General features: G+C 37.4%; 1 protein-coding gene and 1 long non-coding RNA gene across 2 annotated transcripts; both read right to left on the bottom strand.

Moving 5' to 3' along the window:
- Positions 1-2,299: 2,299 nt before the first annotated feature.
- LOC107308401 (collagenase 3-like) lies at positions 2,300-9,651 on the bottom strand. Its single transcript, XM_015852269.3, has 10 exons — positions 9,498-9,651; positions 9,163-9,404; positions 8,018-8,166; positions 7,798-7,923; positions 6,784-6,945; positions 6,047-6,164; positions 5,468-5,601; positions 4,959-5,118; positions 4,116-4,219; positions 2,300-3,520 (listed from the first exon to the last, which is right to left on the bottom strand). The coding sequence occupies exons 1-10, from the start codon at positions 9,615-9,617 to the stop codon at positions 3,420-3,422; spliced, it is 1,416 nt and encodes a 471-aa protein (XP_015707755.1). The 5' UTR covers positions 9,618-9,651; the 3' UTR covers positions 2,300-3,419.
- A 6,748-nt stretch (positions 9,652-16,399) lies between these two features.
- LOC107308402 (uncharacterized) lies at positions 16,400-23,601 on the bottom strand. The gene is made up of 3 exons (XR_001552786.3): positions 23,446-23,601; positions 23,284-23,352; positions 16,400-18,447 (listed from the first exon to the last, which is right to left on the bottom strand). It is a non-coding gene; the product is annotated as an uncharacterized LOC107308402 (long non-coding RNA).
- Positions 23,602-24,660: the final 1,059 nt, after the last annotated feature.

The following is a 24,660-nucleotide window of genomic DNA, read 5'->3' as shown; positions in this document are numbered from 1 at the left end:
TCAGTTCAGGCCAGTTCTTGGGTAAGAGATTCATTTCTTTTTAATACCTGATGGTCTTGGACAGTACCCTGTAGGACCAGAGGAGCTCATTGGTGTGCATCCAGCGCTGCTACCACAGACTTGTGCAATGTTTTTCTCATGAGATGGCAGCAGATCCAAAGACATCAAGCCCCACAGAGAGCTTTCCTTTCTGACATGGATGCATAGCACCAGGGTTGGGCTGGCTCTGACCTCAACCTTCCACATCCATAGCACACGCAGTTTTGTTGTTTTGTTTTTCATTTTTTTCTTAACAAAATGCCAGGAACTGACAAGCTGGTATTTCTCTCAGCTGGGGTAGAGCTGACCGCAGAGTGTCTCTCACCGGGGATGCAGACACATGAGCTGGAGCTGCGTTGGACATATGCCGAAGTCTGCTTCGCAGCCAAGCAGCGAACAGGAATCTGAGTGTTTGGGCTGGGGAGCAGCTGGATACAATCATGTTGAAGCATCTCGAAGGCCCAGCTTCCTATGCAGTACCTGTTCCACTGCCAAATGTTCAGAAATACGCAGTTATGTGAATCAACTGACGCCTCTTTACTATTTTGACCATAGAAAAAAATTTGCTGAGTATTTGTACTAAAAATAACGAGAACTAAGGTTAAATGTTCAGGCCCTTACTTCCCCGAAGAGAGATTAAACTTAACTGCATTCCAGTATCAAGCACTGCTCAGGCAAACACTGTCTATCAACAATTACACTCATAAAGAAATTAATGATTTTCTGTTTATTAGATATAGAAATCATACTGACAGTTAATTTTCTAGCATTATCAGTACCAATATTATATTGTATAATGGGATTCTGATTTTAGTTTAGGTAAGTTTTCCTATTAGTAATTTTTCAGTTCTTTTTCCTTGCATGTCTTTTAAGCATTTCAAGGTCTGGCATTCACTTCACCATTTTACAGTCAGAGTAGGCAGCTATATCTGATAGCCAATCTCATCTGACCATTTGTGTTACATAAATTACAGAATCAAACTCATCTCACCTGTTCCTGTGTAAGCCTGACTATTAGTGCTGGTTCAAAAGCGCTCAGTACCAATGGGCTTTGCTTGGGATGCTGTTGTACTGAGCTGGGGGCTGGTTTTGAGGATGAAAAATATGACAAGGCAGTTAGTTTCAATTAGTTATTTATGTTCAAATTAGCATGGATTTGAATTTCACATTTTTAGTCATTTGTGATACTTTCTGCAACAATAAGGACTAATTACAACTTCATTCTTATTCTGGGAATTTATCATAGAATCATGGAATGGTTTGGGTTGGAAGGGACCTTTAAGATCATCCAGTTCCAACCCCCCTGCTGGATGCAGACACCTCCCTCTAGACTAGGTTGATCACATCCCCATCCAGCCAGGCCTTGAGTGCTTCCAAGATACTTGTAACCATTCTGGGCAACCTGTTCCAGTGTCTCACCACTCCCGCAGTGAAGAACTTCTTCCTTATTTCTAGTCTAATCTATCTATCTAATTCCAATTTAAAACCATTTCCTCTTGTCCTGTCACTACCTGCCCTCACAAAAAGTTCCTCCCCAGCTTTTCTGTAGGCCCCCTTCAGGTACTGGAAGGCCACTATAAGGTCCCCAAGAGCCTTCTCTTCTCCAGGCTGAAGGGCCCCAAAATCTCAGCCTATCCTCATATGGGAGGTGCTCCAGCCCTCTGATTATCTTTGTGGCTCTCCTCTGGACCTGTTCCGGCAGTTCCAAGTCCTTCTTGTGTTGAGGGCTTCAGAACTGGACACAGTACTCCAAGTGGGGTTACACAAGAGCATGGTAGTGGGGCAGAACCACCTCCCTTGGCCTGCTGGTCACACTTCTCTTGATGCAACCCAGGATACAGTTGGTCTTCTGGGCTGCGAGCACACATTGCTGGTTCATGTTGAGTCTTTCATCAACTAACACTACCAAATTCTTCTCCTCAGGGCTGCTCTCAAGCCATTCTCTGCCCAAATTTTACCTGTGCTGGTGATTGCCCCTACCCAGGTACAAAACCTTGTATTTGGTCTTGCTGAACTTCATGAGGTCGGCTTGGGTTATTTTGTATTTTCTCTCTTCCTGTCTTTTCTATAAAATCAATTAAGTAAAACAAACAAACAAACAAAAAACATAACAGAATCCCTCAAGATAAGAATGTACTAGTATTTTACTTGAGGTGAAAATATTGATGAATAAAATTTCTCATTTTTTCATTCCGTAGCTCTGTCTTGCTTTTATGGCACACAGTGTAGATATCTTAACTGAAATAATTTCACAGTGTCATTTAATTCCTCTAGTTTATTTAATACTACTTTCTTAAACTGAGAAATAATCACAGTCCCACATCATTTTCAGTGATTGGAAACAAAACAAAACAAAGCAACAAACAACAACAACACATACAAAAAAAAAAACCAACGAAAAACCAACAACAAAAAAAAAAACCAACAAAAAAAAACCAAACAGAATTTGTAACGTACCAAAACAATTGCTATAAATACTGAAAGAGTCACAAACATGAAATGGCATTATTTTGAATATTTTGATTTGAAGTTTGAGTTCTCTGCCAGCACAGATAGGCATAAGCTCTACGAATGTCATTTGAATCACTTCACAGCAGCTGGAAACATGGGCTTTGTTACCAGGTGCAGTTTCTTGAAAGGCTTCAGCCTGTGTGATTCCCATGCTATTGCTGCTTTTGGCTACCCCAGTGTTGTATAAGCTGAGGGCTTCTGCAGAGAATACTGTTCCTTTTTCCTGCTTTTCTGTCTGCTCTGAGATGCTGCCTCGCTGCCTCTATACATTCAGCTTCTTTCACATATAACATGGACACCTCTTTCTAGGTTTACATTCTCATTCAGATGGGGATACGTTTAAGTAACTTTGGGTTCCCTAACTTCAGTGTTGCAGCCTGCTGTTATCCTGCTCAGGGAAACACCATGCAGTCCTGACTTGTTCCTTACAGGTCTGGATCCCCAGTACTTTAGCAATAATTTTGCAAAGAACAGAAGGGTTAGTTTTAAAATAAAACACTCCAGGGAGCTCTATTTCTTCAGAAATACTACACGGTTCTAAGATGATAGATTGCTGGGACTTAGTCGTGCTTATGGTCATGATGAATGTATCCATCTCCTCACTTTAATGCTTGACAAACTTTAAATGGTGTAATGCCCCTTAAAATGAGTATCATTTCCTTCCTTTTTTCCTATTAATTTAATGCAGTTCCAGACTGACATACAGCTGTATAGTTCCATATATACAGTATATGAGTATACATTTGTTTGTAGGTAGCCAGTGCTTGTTCACAGAACTCTGCTTTCCTCTAAGAAGCTTGCATGCCCAAATTATTATTTCCATGTACTAAAAGCTGCTCTGCAGCTTGTAACATGGCACTCATCTGTACTCAGCACCAAAATAAGGAGTTAGTATGCAGGATTCGGACAATTCTTTTGCTCCAGATGCTGTACTCAAACTGCAGTGGTCCATTGAAGAAGTAGAGGTAGCCTAAGGAAAAAGAATTAAAATTGAAAAATCTATTACATTAAAACTAATTTTCAAATAAAAATCATGTGGTTTGTTTTCATTTCTTAGTAAATTTTAAGAGCAGTATTTTAGTCTTTAAAATGATGAGCTAAACTTTTGATTATTACATTTTCTAGACTTAGATCATTGTTTTAAAACAAACAGTATCTTAACCTGGTGCAAAGCTCTGCACTTCACTATTACAGAGAGCTTCCTTAGGAGAAATGAGGTTTTGCTCATAAATATTTAAGCCTCTGACTTGGAAACTCCTGGAAAAATTGGATATGAGTTGTCTAGATTTCAAGGAATAGTCACGTTATAGTAATCATATGTAAAAAACACATCACTCTGAGCAAGCAAGGAAGTCTATTTTGACTCTGAAGATATACATCTCCATAATTTATATTAATATAATTGTCAGAGAGTAATTGAGTTCAGAAACCTGATCTAGGCAAGAACAGAAGAGTTGATGTAAAAAAAGAGTCAGAATTACAAATGACAGAAAATCCTACAGGACATTAATATCAAGTTTCAGCCACAACTCACTGTAATAAAGCTTTGCTGTTGGGCTACGTACCATTTCTTTGGTAGACTGCATCCACTCTATCACCAATTCCTGCAAATTCATCTTCTATAAACTTGGGGTAGCCTGTGTCCATAACCTCTGTCTCTTCATCATAACTACATTAAGCATAAAAGAAAATAAAAATTCAGAGAACTTGGCCTGCTGTGTTCCCTTGCATGCTTTGAAGTCACCCACACCAAGAGAAGCCAGCAGCCTTTACGCTTAGTGCAATAATAAAACTCAAGGCAATAAGTAGGGCACTGTTACACCAGAGCACAATCTCAATAATCACAAAACCAGTAAAGTCATAATTTCAGAAGTACATAAACTACCCATTATAGGGAAATGATTGTACATCAACTTAGCAGCCACATGACTCTGCTCTGAGGCTGCTTGACATAGAGATGATTGGAAGGGATGGTAACATCTTCCTTAGTTATGTGAAAGATCTGGCTGCAGGCCCCACTCCTGGCCAAGAAAAACAGCCATTGTTATGATGCTTATGAGCAGGGCATCTATGATGTTAGATGCCCTGCTCTCTCATAGGGGCCACACAAACCACTCTAGGAAGCAAGATAATAATTTTGTCTAGTAGACTTGTCCATGTTATAAATTCTCATGGATAGGGCAATTTGTTCTTTCTTTCACTCTTCCAGTTTTTACAAACTGTGCCCATATATTTATAAAAATCCTGCATATACTTTCATGATATATTCCAGCCAAATGTTACACCTATGAAAACCATAGACTGACAACATCTGAAGCATAATGGGAAATATTTACTGATCTTTTGACACTTCTTCACATTTTATGAAAAGGGCATTGAAAAGAAGCACCAGTCTGTTAGCAGCTTACCTCCAGTACTTATTCCCTGTAAAAAAGAGGGTCTTGCCAGTGTCATCAATATGGACGACTGCATCTATTCTTTTCATTTCTTTTGGGAATCCCATTTCATATATCTTTTTAGGAAAGCCTTCAACTATGTCATAGCCATTCATAGCCCAAACCTTCTTTCCTGAAAATAGGAATAAAGCATGTATTATTCTTTTATAAAGGCTGAGTTTTGAGAGAATGATAAAATGAAGATGCTACAATCCTTATTTTCATATATCTAACAGATTCTTTGGCCACATACTCTGTAGATATTAAATTATTCATGCTAAAAGTAATCCTAGGCATAGGAGCTTAATTGTAAATCACCTAACTTACTGAAAGGTAGGTTTGCCTGGGGTGGAGCCTGCATTCATTGTATTTTGTGTAGGGAAGATAGAACGTTGTGTACTTTCATTCATTACCTCTCCATCTCTCACTGACCTTGACTAAATATGTAGATTTTCCTGCCTACAACAAAAGAAAAAACTCACCTTTAAACATGAAGACAAGATCTTTAATGGGATTTTCATAAGCTGCATCTATTTTGTTTGGGAGCTCTGGCCAAAAGGATTTAATTAAAACAAGTTCTGCTTCAACCATTTGAGGGTGCAATCGCCAGAAAAACCTAGTTCAGAAAAAAAGAATAACAGAGAAGTTGGGGTGCTGTTTGATTGGTTTTGTCTGTTTTTGGTTTTTTGTTTTTGTTTATTTATTTATTTGCTTTTCCATTCAGAATAAGAGAAACAATTGCACTCCATGTAAGGTTTCTGAATCTAGTATAAATGTTGGTAGATTGATGTGCATTTACAAAAGCCCTGTGAAGTGAAAAATGTGAAGAAACAGTGGCAGCCTTCACCCATATAAGCTTCACTTTACATTGTTGGGAAGTCTGGGATGTAATTGCATTGCAAGTCTTGTCTAAAAACACATGTGATGTAACTTCTTAAAAACATCTATGTTGATATGGGAATTTTTATATTTACACAGATCTTTAGTGAAAAATAGAACTGGCTTTCTTTCACTCAAATTTTACCAAGTAGCCACCATCCATCACACAGCAGACTCTTTACCTGTCCTTGAAAACCAGCATTTCTCCACGAAGTTTTGTTATGGCATCAATTGATAAATCTTCAGCACATTTCTCTGGTGTTTTGGGATGTTTGGGGTGGGGATCTCTGCCTCCAGCACCTGAAACCATATAGTGTGATAAACGTTTGCCAACATTTATTCCTGTTCAGTGGCTTATAATATTAAGTAGGTATGGAAATGTCCCCACATGTCATGAAGAATACAAGCAGATGTGCAAATGATTTGTACCAGAGAAAGTCTGTTCTCTCTTTCTCTCCTTTAGCCACATACACTAAAGGACTTTGTAGTTCAGCTGTGGAGATATTAAATGGACTAATTTCCTTTACCCTTATTCTGAAGGTCCTCTAAAAGTTTTATTCTTTCCACGATGAAACACTGAAACCTGGATGTTTCTGTTTCTCTCTTCTATATCTGCCTGTTTCACCTTCTCTTTTCAGGTAAGAAAATAAAAGGACTGTGTGTGCTCTCTTTTCCTACCTCATCAAAGGAACAGCACAGCTACCAACAGTCCTCTGCAGTATTACTTCCTTTTTTATCCTCCTGAGCTATTACATCTGAGCATCTTTTCTCCTTTATTCTGCTTGCCAAGAGCTCACTTATTAGGACTTAATCATGACTGCTGCTGCTGAACATCTGAAGGCCTTTAGGAACTGTGCAGTGTATCTGTAAGAGGTTATGATAACACAGGCGATACATATCTTATACAATACAGACTTACCATAGAGCTCTTGGATCCCTTGCACATCATCATCAGGAAGCACAAAACCAGATTTTCCAGTATATGTGTAAATTGGGAACATCAGTGCTCCAGGGTCTCTGGAGTGTTCAAGTCCAAGTGAATGGCCAAATTCATGAGCAGCAACAAGAAACAAGTTATACCCTATAACAAATGACAACAGAAGTAAGCGTATACTTCCCACATAGCCAAATTGCACTGGATTACTCAATTAGCATTAACACTGTGATTTAATGAGAGGTAATGAAGGAGAGAGAAATGGAAGAATGATGTATAATTTCTTGACTTTTTCCATCTACTAGAATATTTGTTTTAAGAAGGGCTTAATTGACTGTCCCATAGCTGGTCTTCAAGCTATGTTTTATCTGACACAGCTGCAGATTCTTAGATATCTGTATACAGCTCTAGATTCCTTGAAATTTCTTAGCAATGCTGAAAGGTCTAAGGTGAAGTCTTAGTGCTACTTAAGTCAAGAAAAAATTTTGTTGGGAATTCACTTCCAGTGGAAAATACTCATTGTTTTGGTATGGCAATAATTCTAGAAAGGTGAACTAACACTGTGAAAAAATAATGTTTTGTTTTATTAAAGATCTCTGCTGAATAGGCAAGGTGAGGAATTCTCAAGTTAGTTATAATTAGCTGACTTCCAGCTGAGTGAAGCATATGCTTTTTCTAAAAGATTCAGTGAGGCCATTCCTGACTAGCTGTCCACGAGCTGTAAGTGAAATGCCAAGCTGACAGAGCACATTAAATATGGCATTTTAAAAAACTGGTCCACTTAAGATGTGTATATCTTAACATCTATGGTATGCATATGTTACATTCCCATTTATGATTAGCAATTAAAACCAGTTTCCAATGAGTAGACAGTGAACATATTACCTAAAGAACAGTAAACAGAAAAAAAAAAAACAAAAAAAAACTCGAAACCATTTACAAACATAAAAAACTGGAAATTGTCCATCACCATCTGAAATAATCTCAGGAATCTCTCACCTCTGGAATCATTTGACCAAGTTTCATCATCATCAAAATGGGCATCTCCTCCATAGTCTGGACCAGGAGGGAAGGCATGAGCCAGTAATCCAGAAGGTCCATCAAAGGGGTAAAAGTCACCATGTTCTATAAAATAACACTCAGACCAATGAAATCAATTATATCTCATCAAACTGGCAACAATATAACTATAATGTAAGAAAAATGTGTTTTGTCTTACCTTTAGTGCCAAAGGAGATCATGATATCAGCAGTGCCACTTCGTATTCTGGTGAAGTTAAGGGGTGTCACATCAGACCAAACCTTGAATGCTTTTTTGAAAGCTCTCTCTACATCAGCACGTCTTAGATCTGAAGTGTAACTCACAATTCTATCAAACAGAATAATATCTCTCGTTAAATTATGCAGATGTAAGAAAGCATTTAATACACTTTTATCTGACTGGGCACTTCATTAAAAAGTTTTGCTTGTTACCATCCTCTGTTCTTATCTGAACATATAGAGCTGAACAGTTGCATATAATACTCCAAGAAATAAAAATAACCTTTTACATTTTCATTGTGGTTATAAAGAGGTATCTAAAATGATTCAATAGATCTCTATAATTAGTTTTACAGGTACCTGAGGATTTAGGAAAATGACAGTTTTTCATTAAGCCAAATAATTAACTTAAAACTATTTTAATGCCATTTAAAATATCTAATGACCCTCACTCTGGAGAGACAAAACATGATCCAAAGAGATTCTTGTGGGACAGAATCACTGGCATTAAAGTAATACTTTTTTTTTTTACCAGGTACTGGACTGATATCTCTGAAAGAGTTCAAATTTTATATTTGGAATCTGTTAAAGAAACTCAGGCTGCAGCTCACTGAAACACCCTATTGATGACACTGTGTTATTATTAAAGAGAAGCCGTCTTGCTGTGGGAGAGCTCCCTCTCTGGCAGATTAGTCCAGGACAGATGCAGGTGCAGCAGATGCCGAACCAGAGCCAAGAGAGATTAAATGACCGTGCTCTGCGAGGATTGAAGGTGAGATGTGTGATTCCTACCCCTTTTTCATTTGGAACCATGGATGTACTCAGAGTGTCTACATGGAGGCCAGCTCAGGAGTAACTGGCTTACACCACACCAGCTCTACTACATGAAAAAGCACAATGGAAGAAAATCAGGATTTCCTTCCTTGGACTGTAAGACAAGTCTAGGGGACCTTTCTAAAACTCTCCAAGGGGCTCCAAGGATTTTAAATTGCAATATAAATTCTGTCAAACTTGAACACACTCTTTTCACGTTAACTTCATTTAGTTGATAACTAAGCGACAAGTTACCTGGAAAGACGGAACACTCAAAATGCCATGCATTTACCTGTATGTTAAATTAGTTTTTGACCATTTGAGTTTTCGAGGGAAAAAGTTATATTCCCCCACATCTGGGACACCACATCTTGGTTTCTGCATCAGCTCGTATGTTTCTTCATCTAATTTTCCTGTCACCTCCAAGCCAAAAAAAGCTTGCATTTCTCGAAGTTTAGAGGCCATTGTGTTGGCACTCTTCCTCATAATGCCAGTGGGATTTGGACGGAGATCATAGTGAGTCCTGAGGTAGCGCTAAGAAGGGGAAAAAAAAGTCATAAGCCTAGTTTCCATGCAGTTATAACGACACAACTATTTATAAAACATGCAGATTCATTTATACTGTACCTCTGCAAACCGGATATCTTCCTCAGTGAATTCATGGCTATCATCAAGAGGAACAGGGACTGTCAGACAAAGTGACAGACCCAGCAAGAAGAAGAAGACAGCTGAAAGTCTTGGTTGCATTGTGTTGGATTTCTGAAGTCTGAAGCCCTGATGTGTTAGAGAGCAGTTACCTTCACATTTATAGCCCTGCTACGATGAGTCACCAGTTATGGACAAGTTAGAACTTCCTTGTCCCTGAAAGTAAACATGCTTAGACGGCCACTTTTTCTTTCCTGCCCAGCTCTGTGGTTTAGGCATCTGTTGTTCCACTGAACACTCTGAAACTGCATCTTCATGTAAACACAGTCTGAGAATATTTACAAAGGTTGTGGGAAGAAATCAGGAGAAGAAAATGGCACTTTCTGATTATTTTGCAAGAACTTACACTGGCTTATTTCTCATCTCCCCAGAGTAAGTATTTGTTTCCTACTTGACAAAAAATAAAAATATATACTCAGATTTTTTTACTTTTAAAATAAATTCTACAATTTTTCACAACTTAGATGCTCAGCAACAATTAATCGTTGAAATAGACCAGAAATGGTTCAGTTATTTTTAAATGCAGCTTTGGGTAATAAGAAATAATGTTATGGAGTATGTAACAGGACATGACCTGTTCTTGTCTCTGTAAAGAAACACAACACTAAAGCACTGACACAGATTTTACTTCAAGGATCCCTAAAATCACTTTCTGTCAATCTTTCAGACTAAGTTACAACTTGAGATGACCCTAAAAGCAGAAATGTTAAATATCAGGAAACAGTTTTGAATACCTAACAGTGTTTTTACTAGAGCTAAGCAGATCATGTAGAGTGACCTCTTCATACAATCTCCCTTAATATAAATTTACATTGTAAGAATTGCTACAGATCAGTGAAACACCTACTGCTCCAAGAGAGGCAAACTGCTACAGGCAGGCAATGAATTTGTGTATCTAGAATACAGAAACATGTGGTTTTCTTATGGGGTGGAAAATAATAGGATGAATCCAGTGTTACAACAGACACAGGCATTACTATGTTTGAAAGCTGAGCAGTGACTTTTGCCTCCCCAGGGTCACTCCAACCTCAGCTGCTGCCCAGGGTTGTATCACTTACCATGACCAGAACTCTGGGTCCTGTTTTGTCTGAATTCACCTTCCTCTTCTGTGGAGTCTATTCCCACATGGAAAACCTCAAGCAGCTTTCTGGTATAAACCAGTACATGCTTTCTAATACACACGCCCTTGCAGCTGGTGTTGCCTTGTTGACAAAACAGGAAGCAGACAAAAATCAGTGTAGGTGAGTGTGACAAAGCTCAATTTTATGTAAGCAGTATTAGCCTTTTATCTTACATTGGAAAACAGTTAAAGAAAACAAACCTGTGAGGAATTTGGTATTTAGGCTATTTTTACCTCTCCACCCACCTCATCCAGTGCTAAATACGACTAAATCAATTAGGCATAGACAACCTTTGTTCAGACTGTGTATCCTCCTTTATGTTGCCCATCACCACTGCTGAGACTGTTTCATTCAGCAGTGGTGGCATAAGGACTATTAATTACCTCATCTTCTTTAGTAGTGTTTCATTGACAGCATATTGATTATGTAATCATTGTTCTGCTTTCCTTGCAGGCGTTGCCATTCTTACCAGTCATCACTAGAAGATATGCATACACCTTACTTCTTTCTTTCCAGCACCTCTGTATTGATGTTTGCTGCATTGCTTTCATTGGTGCAGATGTATTTGGTCATGAGATCTGTTCTTGGCTCTGGTGAGGCTATGCCTCTAGTACTGTGTTCAGTTTTGGACCCTCTTCACTACAAGAAAGACACTGAGGCCATGAATTGTGTTCAGAGAAGGGCAGTGAAGCTGTGAAAGGTCTGGAGCACAAGTCATAAAGAGCAGCTGAGGGAACTGGGGTTGTTCTGTTTGGAGAAATGGAGCCTCAGGGGAGACCTTATGACTTGCTACAACTGCCTGAAAGGAGGTTGTAGTGATGTGGGGGGTCGGTCTCTTCTCCCACATAACTGATAGGACAAGAAGTGATGGTATTTTGTTCTGCCATGGGAGATTCTGGTTGGATGTTAGGAAAAATTTCTTCTCAGAAAAAGAATGGTAATGCACTGGGGGTCTTCAAGATATGTGTTGATGTGGTACTGAAGGACATGCTTTAGTGGGTATGGTGGTGATGGGTTGATGGTCAGACTAGATGGCCTTACGGTTTTTCTTCCTACCTTAATGATTGAGTGATTGTGGGATTCTATATGGAATCGTTGCTCACATTAAAGTGATGGCAGAGCAAAAAAAGAAAGAGTTAAAAACTGTAAAGAGAAACATAAATGAAGATAAAAGCAGTCAGCAGTGGTTTGTAGACATTGTGCTGATCCCACTGCAAACAAGCAAGATTGGAAAGCTACATTTCATAAGCCCTGACACTCGCAGAACTGCTGAATAGTGGGAATTCAATAAGCACTGCAAAATTTCTGCAGTTCTGGTGTCTTGTGAGTGTGGGCAAACTTAGCTGGACAGGCACAACAGAGACTGGAATAAGCATGTTGGTTTTTTCCCCTCGGGTAAATAAATACAGGAGAACGGGAGAAGTGGTGAAAAGCATCTGAAACCAGAATTATTTGAAAACAAGAACTGTGCCAACAGTATGGCTTCAACATACATTCTGTGACCGCAGATAGTGGAAAGGTGTCGTGTTTTGATTTACTCCCTGTGTGTGGTGCCCAAAATAGCACTGCACAGAGAATGTGGTGAATGCTCTTTAACTCCCAGACTGCACACACTTTACTTAAGGCAAATAAAGTCAGTGAGTCAATTCGTAAATGCACCTTACCACAAGTTGTATTTCCAGTTGGACCATCTCCAGCACCTACAGTCACTGAATCACATTTAGGTTGGCTTCCTGCAGGATGCTAACCTATCTGTGATCCTTTGTCAGATGTGACCTTTAGTTTTTGCATGTATGCACTGGTATGTCACTGACCTGCTCAAGAAACGGTCCATTTGTTGTGCTTCTCTTTGCAATCAGAATAGCACTCCCATATCCAAGGTGTACTAAGAATTTGAGGAAGATATTTACAGCATTTGATGTAACTGAATTGTATTGATTCTATAAATAAATAAATGGAGACTGTGAAAAAAAAAATATTATTTTGAAGAATGATTGCAGTTATTGAGTTCTATGATTGTAAAATTATTTTATTACTTCCGTTTAGTTACTTTATTACTTCATAAAATGTGGCACCCACTTGTCAAAGTCCAATAGTCTCTGACCAGGTTCTTTTAGATATTTCACACATGAACGATTTAATGTGTAATACAGAGTTTACCTGCTTGAAGATATTTGATGGCACACAGAATTTTGAGTTAGCAGAGTGATGGAGCAATGCGCTTAATTTGCAGTGCAAACACAATACATTTAGCAGAGTGCAATTGCAAGATACAGCTGAATCACAGTACATTTGTGATCCTTATTACCAGTCTGTTATGTGCTTGCTGTAATGACACTGGGTGTCCCCAGTCCCCAGATAGTAACATACAGGTTGAAACCAGGTCTAGCTCTTTGCCTTCTCCACAGCTCTTATTTATTTTGTTTCACTGCAAATATACACATGTTACACTCCCCACATCCATCTGAGTAACTCAGGAATACACCTTGAACTCTTGATTTACTCGGAGGCAGTCATTTACACAGCTGGTTGGGCCACTGATTTAGTTATCTCATCCAGTGTGGTGGATGTCACCTCCAGTCCTACTTGTGTTAAGTTTATAATTCTTCGCAACACCTTGGTCAGTCATTCACACCTTGAGTTCCTCATGAGCACACTGCCCTTACCCATGTCCTCAGAGCCTTCTTCCACTGTAAAGGTTCATTGACTCATTGACTTGTCACACCAATATGCAAGTACTAAATATCCCGTTATCCCTATTGCTAACAAACTGTGAGGCATACTTTTTGTCTAGCCAACATAATTTTGCTCTTAATGTGATGAAATTTGTTAGTAGTAGAAAAACAGTGGAAAACAAAAAGCCATTTAAAAAGCAAAAAATCAATTTTTTTTTTTGAGACATCAACAACCTTATATTTCTATTTTTTAAATCCTGATGTTTACGTTTGCAAATGCTTACAAAATCTATTTAAAGATTACCTTACCACCATGGCTCCCTGACATACATGATTGGATCTTTGTATGTACTGAGATATTTTTTTCCTTGTGTCAACCAAGAAATATAAATAATATATATTTGAAACATTTTAATTTTAGCTCTTCCATCATGGCAAAATATTTTCCCTGACTGCAAGCTGTTTTATGTGTGGTCTAATATGCAGTATTACTCTTCAATCTTAACAAATCCATACACAGTGTCATAAAACCATGACACACAGATACCTGTTGCCCATAAAAATACATGCTTCACTGTAGGTGTAAAAATTAACATAAGGAAGAAACAAATGACTTCCTTTGTTTATGTAGTGACTCAACATTTCCTTCCAGAAGCTTAGACACTTCAGGATTAAACAGAAATTTTGCATGTTTGATGTCTGTACAGAGTTTGAACTTCCAGACGACTTCTATGCCTTCAGGAGGGACTGATTCTTTAAAGGATATGAAATTAAAAGTAATGTTAACAGCTTCTGAAACGTTTTTATTCAGCATACTTATCTGTAAAAGTTGGAGATGGGAGCTTAACAGAAGCATACATATTCTTCTGCCTTTATATGCTCTTTACTCTGGTGTGTTACTATTAGCAATGAGGACTCCTTGTGATTTCTGTTTTAATTTTCTATTGATTTCCAATTAAGAAGAGCACTGTACTTTCTACACCTTGCAAGTAATAACAAATCAGAATACGTGCAAACACTAATGATTGTGGATATTTCAAACTAGTACTGCCTATAGCATCTAACACTGTGGACACCTTTGTCATCCTTGGTACTCTATGAAGAAATGTCAGAGGTAGTGATTTGAATTTTTTTTATTATTATTTTTTATCTGTAAGCAGTTGTAAGAGTGAAACCATATGTTTCAAAAACACTTAGGAAAGGAAGTATGATTTCAGAGCCTTTGCCTACCACACTCATGTTATTTGTGCAGCTGGGCTCGTTAAAAAGCATTTTCTCGACTCTATTGCAACAAGTCTTGAGAAGTGGGAAAATCTAGATGTGTGATCCATACAGTTTTGTAGGGAGTGCTACTACCAAGTGATAAGATTGGCATTAAGTTTTGAATTACCAGTAAAATTACTAGAAGTGGATTTCAAGAACATCATCTTAGTGAAGCCTAGCAACGTGCATCTTTTCCAATGTAGAAGTGAGTGGCACAGAAACAAACATCTCATTTTTCTGTTTCAAAGAAATACAGAGTAAAAATGTCTTGCAAAAAGTTAGTCCTCTATATGCATTGAAGCCATGAGAGCTGGAACACTTGCCCTCTAAGGAGAAGCTTGGGGATCTGGAGCAGAGATAGCTCTGGGAGGAACTACCGTCAGCTACCAATGCCTATGGAGAGGTCATTGAGGAGCTGGAGCTATGCTTCTCACTGCAGTGGAGGTCAGGAAGGAAAAGACAATGGGTATTAACTGGAACAAGAGAGGATCAGACTGAATATAAGGAAAAACATGTTTTTCCCATGAAGATAGAGAGGCAGTACCACAGGCTTCCTAGGTTGTGCAGTCTCTTTCCTTAGGGGTTTTCAGTCTCAAAAGGGTGAAGCCCTAAACAGCTGAGTCTGATCTCATTTCAAATCTGTCTTTAGTGCATTGTCATGCATTTACTTTGGATTTTCTCAATCATGTTCAAATTTATTGATGACTATTTTCGCAGTATTAGTTGATTTTCAGTTCTAACCAGAAACTGATACACAAATATTAACCAGACAATACATTTGGCAAAGGCAAAAAAAAATTTAAGGGGGTTCAGACTTAACATCTCTGGGTAATTTTAACCATTCAAACATACAGTATATATACTATTCAGTACCATAATATATCTTACAGCTATTGTGCTCTATTTGAATGCTTAACAGCATTTTCAGCAGTTACTACGGATATCAGTTCTTCTGACATTCTTTGTCATTCTGATGCTTTCATGCCTGCTTCTGCTGTATAGATGCCCTCTTGTACCCACTTCCACAAAAGCATAACAGCTTCTATTCCTCTTTCCCACAAGACCTACAGACACAGTAATACAAGTACATGAGGACCAGCATTCAATTGCAAATACATAGGACAGGTAAAAAATTACAAAGATTACTCCCACAGGATCCCTGGTAAAAGTACTCAGTCTGACTTTAAGCACCAAGCCCTGTTAACATGGTAGCTGTGGGAAGAAATGAGAATGAAACGGAGGAATTACTGTAGTATTTTTTACAAATCTTTAGAGATTAATTTCTCAATATATTTATCTCTGCTCTTATATCTGCTGGAAATCATGTTTTTCCTAGCCCTGGTATTCAACATTTACTGTACCAGTAAATATTGAGAAGTGACATTTTTCTCTTAATTCTTCTTTTTTTCCTCTGCAGGCAGCATGCATTAGAAATGCATCAGTTAACAGGAGAAGGTTGACCAGGGTTGTGATTTTGATTAAAAATTCTTTCTCATTTTGCTCATCTGCAAACTTACCTAGTGTGTACTCAATCCACTCACCAAGATCACCAACAAAAATGTTAAACAAGCCTGGACCCAATATGAAGACCTGGTGAACCACATTTAAATCTACTCATGACTCCCTAGGCCAGGCCATTCAGACGGCTTTTTGCCTAACAAATAGTACATTAGTTCAAGCTATAAACAGCCAGTTTATCCAAGAGGAAGCTGTGGGAAGTAGAGATGCTGAGAAAACTGACAGAGTAACTTGACACGCCAGTGAGTTTTGTCAAGCAAGTATTCCCTTTATTACAGTGCTGGGTGCATGGCGGATGTTTCCCACCAACATGCACACTGAGAGAAGCACTGACTACATATTTAAAGACAAAGTGTGTACATATTCATTACATTCTAAGGACATGGGCAGAAAGAACATACCTGGTGGTTGTTGGATTAAGAATGAAGTCGTTCTTGCTGTAAATTTCCAACCTTTTAAATGGGGTAGCCCAGACTGGTTGTTACATTGAGCTGAGGCTCTTGTTTTGCCATCCTATATTCAACAGCAGGACATCGATCCTGCTTCCTTATCTTCTCCTGACCACAAGCTTCGCGGCCTCTTCTGCATTCTGTTCTTGAGCTTACATTCACACAAGCCTCTGTCATTTAGTTTATATCTATTCACACGATGCAGAAGGCTGTTCTCACAGTATAGAAAAGCTGCTCTCACTATTCAATAGAACGAAAGTAAAAGTTAATGACATGGACGGCCTTTCCATTATCCTCTCTGTGGGTCACCTTATCACAGGGAAAAAACAGGTTTGTAAAGGTATAAACAGAAGGGATGAATCAATTCCTTTTGCCTTTGTTTCTATGAGAAGGAATTAGTCTAGTTTTTAACTGTCTTCTGGATTACCTAACTCCCAGAGCAAAAACTCTGAATGTATTATTAAGCATGCTTTCATTTGGTTTTGGTGAATTGCTTCATTTTCTCCATTTAATATATAAATGCATAAAGGAACAATCCAGCTCAGTATTATGTCTTTTGGAAATGGTAATAGGAGATAACATCTAGGGAGAACATGAGTCTGATGAAGTTTTGACTGATGGTATCTGCTTTAATGATCTTCTGCAATAGAGCAAGTTCCAGATGTTCACTAATCACTCTGTCAGAGATGTTTTCATTTCCATGTTTTAGATCAGACTCCTACAATCCTGACCGAATGCCCTTTAGTTCTAATACTGTACAGTTTGGTACATAACAGTTATGCATGATTCACCTTGAAGATATTGCAAATTTTAATTGTATCTCATTCTTGATCTACTGTTCTCCAAATCTCTCATTTGATAGCTGGCCATTTATTTAATCATTTTGACTGCCCTTCTTCTTACTTTCCTCAGTGACATTGCATTCTTTCTGAAATGTGGAGTATAGTGCCAAAATTATGTCTTCCATTGTGTTCTCAGCCATCATCTGCTGATAATGCCTAGCACTCTGTTGACTTCTTTCAGCTGCCAGAGTATGCTGAGCCAGTGATTTAAGATCTATCCTTGTATATTCACTCTTGCTCTTATAAAATATTCTGTTTACCTTGAAATCCAAAAGGCAAAAGAATGTGTAATTACAAAAATAAATCTGAAGTGTTTGTAGATTTTTGCTACCACTGTCTTAATGGTAGTGAAAAAAAAAAACTCTAGAAATGCATACTAACATTATCAAAATACAAGGATTGTTTTACCTTATTGTGCAATTTTAGTTGCACTGTTTCTTTTTCACTTACAGGAAAAGAATAATAACAGGGAGATCAATTTCCCATTCAAAGCTGACATGACAAAAAAACCACAACCATGTGGCTAAATAAGATACAAGTTAAATTATAGTATATACAATGTGCTGTCCACCAGATAGATATGTGGATTTTTTTTATAAAGCTGTGTGAATAACTGATACTTCTGTTTAGTCAGAACAAGAAAAATATGGAAAAAAAAAAAAATTGACCTAAATATTTCTGTGTTTGCCTTTCTTGCCAAAGAAACAAAACAAAACAAAACAAAAACAAACAAACAAACAAAACAACAACAAACAACAAAACCACAACATATTCAGGTACTTTTAAAAGAGAGCCAAGGTCTAAACAAATCCATTTTAAAACCTATGGTTTGTGTAAGTAAGCATAGCATCAGGTCCAGGGAAGTGATTCCTCCCCTCTTCTGTTTGGCACTTGTGAGAGCATATGTGGAATGGTGTGTCCAGTTGTGGGCTCAGGTAGGTTGGAGAACGATCTTCAACTTCCCTTCCAACTCGAACTATAATATGGTTCTATGATTCTTCTTCCTGGAGAAAAGAAGTTGAAGGGGAGATCTTATTGCTATCATCTAACTAAAAAGAAAACACAGGATATGGAGACGGATTCTTCTTTGTAACCTACAGAGAGGCAATGAACACAAAGTAGAACACTGGGAAATCCAGTTAGACATTAGAAAATCTTCTTTACCTCAGAGGTAAAATATTTGAACAGGATGTCAAGAGAGGTTTTGGATTTCCATCCAAGAAGATGCTCAAGATTTGACTGGTGAAATCCCTAGGACACAGGCTAATTAAATTTATTCTGAATAAGGAGGTACCTATATGATCTCTGGAAGGCCAAGTCCCTTCCAACCTAAATTAACTTATGCTTATGCGATAATTGGCAAGACGATTATTATCAGCCCAGTAGATCCTTGGACAATCTTTCAGAAGGAATTTATTATTTTATGCTCTGAGGTTCTGACAATGCAGTGCAGTGCTCTTCTTTAGTTAGAATTATATTTCCTCTGCTCACTTCAGATCTGTGAATATTTTTAGATGAACTGAAACTGTATTTTTCATTGAACAAAATATTTGTCTAAACATTAGTTTAGCACTGAGTTTTCTCAGATTTCACATTAATAAGTCAAGAAGAAAATTAGTCTTCTAGGTTCAAAGTGCTTCGAAAGCAAAGTGAATTACTACTTATATATTTATAGTATCTAACTAAGCAGTTTTGCTTGCAGGGTTTGTAGTAACATTCTCAGACATTGGTCCCAAATTTAGAAGTCATTTTTCAGTTTCAGTACATTCATTTCCAGTAGTTTGTTAAGCATAATAATTTAGTGCTCAAGTCCCCTGCAATGAAAAATCTATGGTATCAGTATAAAGGAATATAAAGTTATTAGTAAAATCCAGTCAATACTAAAGGTCAGTAATGTCAGCAAGCTCATTAAAATAGCCACAAGAAAGACCAAATTATCTTTCAATATTTCTGAAGTATGATGCTCAACTGAAGTTTTTAAATTAATTCTTCAGACAACATATCTGACAAAATAGTAACCACTGTGAATTGTCTCCCAATCCAATCTCTATGTAATCACAGTTGGTATCTCTGCGCCAATCAAATATCAAGTTGACCACCCAAAAGACATACAACAATAGTAGCTTTCTGCCTTTTAAATTCTGTGCCAGACACTATTGATTAAAAGTGTGAATGAGTGAGCACAAGGTTTATAAGAGATATCTGTGAAAATAAAATGAGTAGTTTTGTTGGAATTGTGCAGCAATAATTATTATCTCACCCACTACATTCTTAGTGAATTGAAACCAGTTGATGGCTATTGACTAAAGTCTATGACTCAAGCCTGGGTCTGAAACTCAGACAGTGTTTTTAGGTTATTAAAAAGCTGGGAGGCAATTGAGACAGGGAACTCCCATGTCTTGTTTACCTAAGAGCAAGGTGTTTCTCAGAGATTCGAAAGCAGAAGTCTTTTCAATGAGTCATGGGTGGATTTTCCACTTCTAATAAACAATAATTTGAAGCACACCAGCAACCTGCAGAATTCTCAAATGAGGTGTATGCCAAAGGAGGTTCAAATCAAGTTATTTTAAGTTCACAGTCCTTCTGTTTGAAGCATACAAAGCTAAACTTTGCACAGATGAAACACTGTTGGTAATTTCTCACTGTAAATCCCTTAGCCAAGTGATCTATTTGACATGATGCTACATTATGTTGAATCTTCTTTATCAAGGGTCTGTATGCAGGTAGACACTTCTCTGAACAACTAAATTTCTTTGAAAAGAGTCATTAAATGGATTAAAAAAAAAAAAAAGTCTGGAGGAGATTGTTCATTTCTTTATGTTAGTATTTTCAAACAATGTATATTGGATGTATTCAAACATGTTAAAAATGCAACCACCTCACTCCCTGTTTACCAGAATTGCTACAGAGTGCCAAGACTAGCTACAAAGATTTTTCTGATTAAATAAAAAATGTGTTCTCAAATACAGTTCTATGCTGAGTTTATCAGTATGATTAGATACACTGTCAGAGCTATCTTGATAAGAACGTTGGATATTTCTCTTTCTCTCATTGGACCAAGCTGTGCAGACATTGTGTGTCGGGGAAAATCCAGCTCAGTTAGCCACAACCCCCCCTTTTTTCACTTGAAGAATTCTGTTTACAAATAACATTTTCTGTTTCTATAACAGGTTATTACTGTAATCTGGTGATTCATCAGATTACATTAATCCAGATCATCTAATTTGTAGGTAACACCACAGAATTAGCATTCTTTGCTGATAGTAATGAAGCCACAGAGATGCTAGTAGTCTCAAGTAGGTGCTACGTATCAGAAGATATTTGTTAAAAATGTTTGAGTACTGTCTGACTCAGACTGAAAGCACACCAAACCAGACCAAATAAAACAAAGTCCTCACATGGGGCAACTTTACTTGTCAGTCAGCTTTGTAGAACAGGCTGTTGAATGTCTATATTCTTGATTAACAAGGGACAGTCTTCAGTGTTAAAATATTGAACCTCTACAGATCTAGGTTACATCCAAATTTGAGCTGGCAGAACAGATCCACCTACACAAACAAAAAAGAAAACATTGACTTATTTATTCTAACTCAACCTGGTTTTGTTAAGTTTTCAACAGCAGTATCAGAGAGGGAGATCAGTCTTGCTTTCTTTATAAGAGTCATTAACACAACAGATGTTAACAGTTGCAGAGAAGGGATTGCAAAATAAAGAAATTTGTTGGATTGTCCTCCTTAATGTCTCACTTCTATGATCAGTGCAGACACGGTCTTTACCCTTCCTATGATACACCCGAGCCTCAGGATTTCTAGTATGAATGATGTATTTTTTTCTGTAAAAGCACTCCTTGATTTTATCATTTGTATTTGTATTCTTCAATCAACTTCTAAATCAAATCAGTCCCTACCTCAAATCAGTTTATTATGCTGTCAGTAATCTAGTCACCAAATGCTAAAATACTGAGAACTTTCATGCCTTCTCTAAGTTAATGCTCTTGATTACAATAATCTTCATATACATGAATGAAAGTTTCATTTATCTTCATAATTCCCTTTGCTGTGGCACTGTGAATCATGAGAACAGCTTTTCTATCTTGTGAGAACAGCTATTTGCATAACACGAGCAGATATAAACTGCTTGTATAAATCTCAATAATGAGAGCATTCTGGGTACAAAAGTAGATCAATATGAAATGAGTACTTTCACCCTAGGTTCCAATGCTTTTTATTCAAATTATTTTTAGACTTCTTATAAAAACTGTCAGGAAAGTTTTGGTAAAGTGCAGAGAGATAAGCTAGTGCAGAAACAGGATAGGAAAGAACTGCCTTTCCAACCTAGGAAAAGAACTGAAAGAGATAATGAAACACAGTTAAGGTCAGCCTTTGAAAAAGTGACCATTAAAAAAAGAGACTAAGCCATCTATTAAATAGAATTATTCAGAATGCACATTTTTTTAATAGAAAAAAAGTCTTTAGACCGTAAGGTCTGACTAAACAGTCAGTTGAGGGGACAAGGACATTTCTATTATACATTCATCTGCCTTCCACATAACGTCTGTAAACATAAAAAGCTCTCTAACATAGAACAAAAATTTTCAAGTTTAACACATTTTACATATGATGAGATGCTAGAAAGGCCTGAGGTAAGAAATGTGCAGATATGGAACAGGAGAGAGTATGTTTTCAAACTAGGCAATATCCTATGATCTGGGCATTAAGAACAAAGAGCAAAGAGAAGATGAAATACTGTAAAATAATGACAGGATAACAACATGCTCCACTCATAAATGGGATTTGAGTAATTCATATGGGAGAATGATTCTCTTGAGGCTAAGAGAGAAAGATCTGGTGGAATTAATTCTTATTCCCCTTACTGGAACAGTGCTAGAAGGTGTCACAGAGCACTCCCAAGCACAGCCACATTGCTGCTCTAGCAGAATCGATAGAGCAGCAGTCTTGCTAGTGGATGTATTTAGTTAGTTAGTTATATTTCTCTTTCCCACAAATGGAACATGAAGAAGGAAAGTTGATTTGTTGCATGAAATCTTTTCCTCGTGTGTTTATAGTTTCCCCTCTGCATTTCTCTAGAAGGACTGGTTCTAGCTATATGGAATCATGTATGTTCTAATTATAATTCATGCAGAGGAGCATGTTAAAAGCAAGACTTTCATTCAGAAATATATGTCTCAAGAAAGTCTGCTTAGTTAGACTATTAGAATAGCTTCCTAATTTATTCTTGGCATAAAATAGCTTCATAACAGACATAAATAAAACTATCTGGACAAAATACAATGTAATTATATTTTCTATTTGCAGCCTCCATCAACCGTAACAAATGAAGTTTAAGAGTGGGAAACCATTACAATTAAAGAAGAAGAAAAATGATAGGAGACTACAGCCCCAAATTTGGAAAGGTGATATATCTATAATCCCAGATGTTCTGGAGCTGGTCTGTATCATGTCACAAAATGAAATAAAAAGTCTGGTAAGCACAACACATGATTCATATCCTGGTACTGGACTCAAAACACACATAAATAAATAGAATAAACAAAACCAATTCATGAAACGTTGGACCCTGCTTTATGAGATTCCTTGAATTTACTTTGTTTTGTCCTCCACTGGAATGAGGTTTTGCATTCCAAGGACAAACATTTTTACTGTCTGTTGGAAAGCATGAACATTTTTGATAGATGAATATGAAAACTCTTTATCTCATACACGTCACCAGCTGTCGCAAATTAATGATGAAGAAAGGAAGAATAGCAGCCAATTTTTAAGCAGCAGAGCAGCTACTAAACTCTACACAGCAGTTCCTATATTGTCAAGTTAGCTACTTACCTCAGCACGCACTGGGAACAGTCATAAGTCCAGTCAGTGCTCTCTTCAGGTCTTCAGTTTGTCAGTAAGCTTGGAAAACAAGCACAGAGGATTCAAGTCAGTGCAGAGCTCATAGTTCAAATCCAAGTATCCAAGATTAGATGCTCATGGAAAACTATTTACCTATATAGGCATTTGAGCAGTGTAAATACTGCCTGCAGGGATGAGAACATGTGGCCAGAGGTAATATAAAACTACTGACTCAGGGCTGTATGCTGTGCTCTGCCTGTGGGAACTGGGCCACGAGTGCAGGTTAATCATCCCACAGTGACTTTAGCTAACAGAAACGTACATGTCTGATAAGTCAGAACTTCTTCTCTGAAGTTACAAAGGTTCCAGAATGAACCTCATGGCCAGTCACCAGCTCACAGATATGGTGTCTCAAAAATCTGTTCCAAATACAAAATCCAAAATTTGATGGAGTTGAAAAACTACATTAAATACTAATAACTATTGCAATACCTTAGAATGATTGATACTAGAAATAGCAAAGATTACAAAGTTTTCTTTTTTCTCTGATTACTTGATGATATAAAAACCATGTTATAGTTTTATTTTGAGCCATCATAGTATAAATAATGGTGGTGACAGATAACATTGAAACGTTCTGGATAAAAGAGGCAATATTTCTTTTAAGAGAAAACTAACACGTGAATATAATATTGCTGATATTTTTGCTGTTCTTAATCAGTCATGAACAGAAGGCCATAAAGAAGTAAACAGATCTAATGTTAACATTAATTCTCCCATACATCGGCATTACAGGGTAAGATCTGGATGATTTCAAAGGGTACCATGAAAATTCAAAAGTGGAAAAGGATGAAAACCTGAAACAGGAGGAAGATTAGTCAGTTTTAGAAGTTATATAGAGAGCGAGAGTTCACAGCTGCACAGGAGGGCTTTTATTGGCTATTAAATACTTTTTCTTTAGTCAGTATTCTGCCTCTTGAACTTCAAAAATATTTATATAAATAGATGCTTTATATAGGAATAATCCTAAATTTGTGTCATATCACAGTTCACAACTATAAGAAATATATGTAGTTACTAGATAAACATAATCTTTCTTTTCTAACACAGTTTATCAATCATTAATTTTCCACTTCAATTATTTGAAATGGGATTGAGAACTACATTTGCTGGATGGAAAAGATACAAGAATAACAGATCACATACAAACTTGTTTGCATGAATTTATGTGTAAGTACTACTTTGGAATTATATCAGAATCTTTCCTATTGCAGACTGGAGACTTGTTTTTCTAGAACAAAGAGAATGACTGACTGTTAACCCTGAAGAAAGGGATTATAAGATTGTTAGGGCACATTCACTCCCATG

The sequence above is a fragment of the Coturnix japonica genome, chromosome 1, assembly GCF_054131305.1.
Source record: "Coturnix japonica strain WE chromosome 1, WE-NBRP24, whole genome shotgun sequence".
NCBI classification, from domain to species: Eukaryota; Metazoa; Chordata; class Aves; order Galliformes; family Phasianidae; genus Coturnix; species Coturnix japonica.
This window is presented reverse-complemented; position numbering and strand designations above follow the sequence as displayed.

Excerpts from the sequence above, each read along its gene's own strand:
- LOC107308401 (XM_015852269.3), bottom strand. The coding sequence starts at position 9,617 with ATGCAACCAAGACTTTCAGCTGTCTTCTTCTTCTTGCTGGGTCTGTCA. Across the intron at positions 9,405-9,497 it reads AAGATATCCGGTTTGCAGAG|CGCTACCTCAGGACTCACTA; the intron begins GTACAGTATAAA and ends TCCCCTTCTTAG. Across the intron at positions 5,602-6,046 it reads ATGCTGGTTTTCAAGGACAG|GTTTTTCTGGCGATTGCACC; the intron begins GTAAAGAGTCTG and ends TTTCTGAACTAG.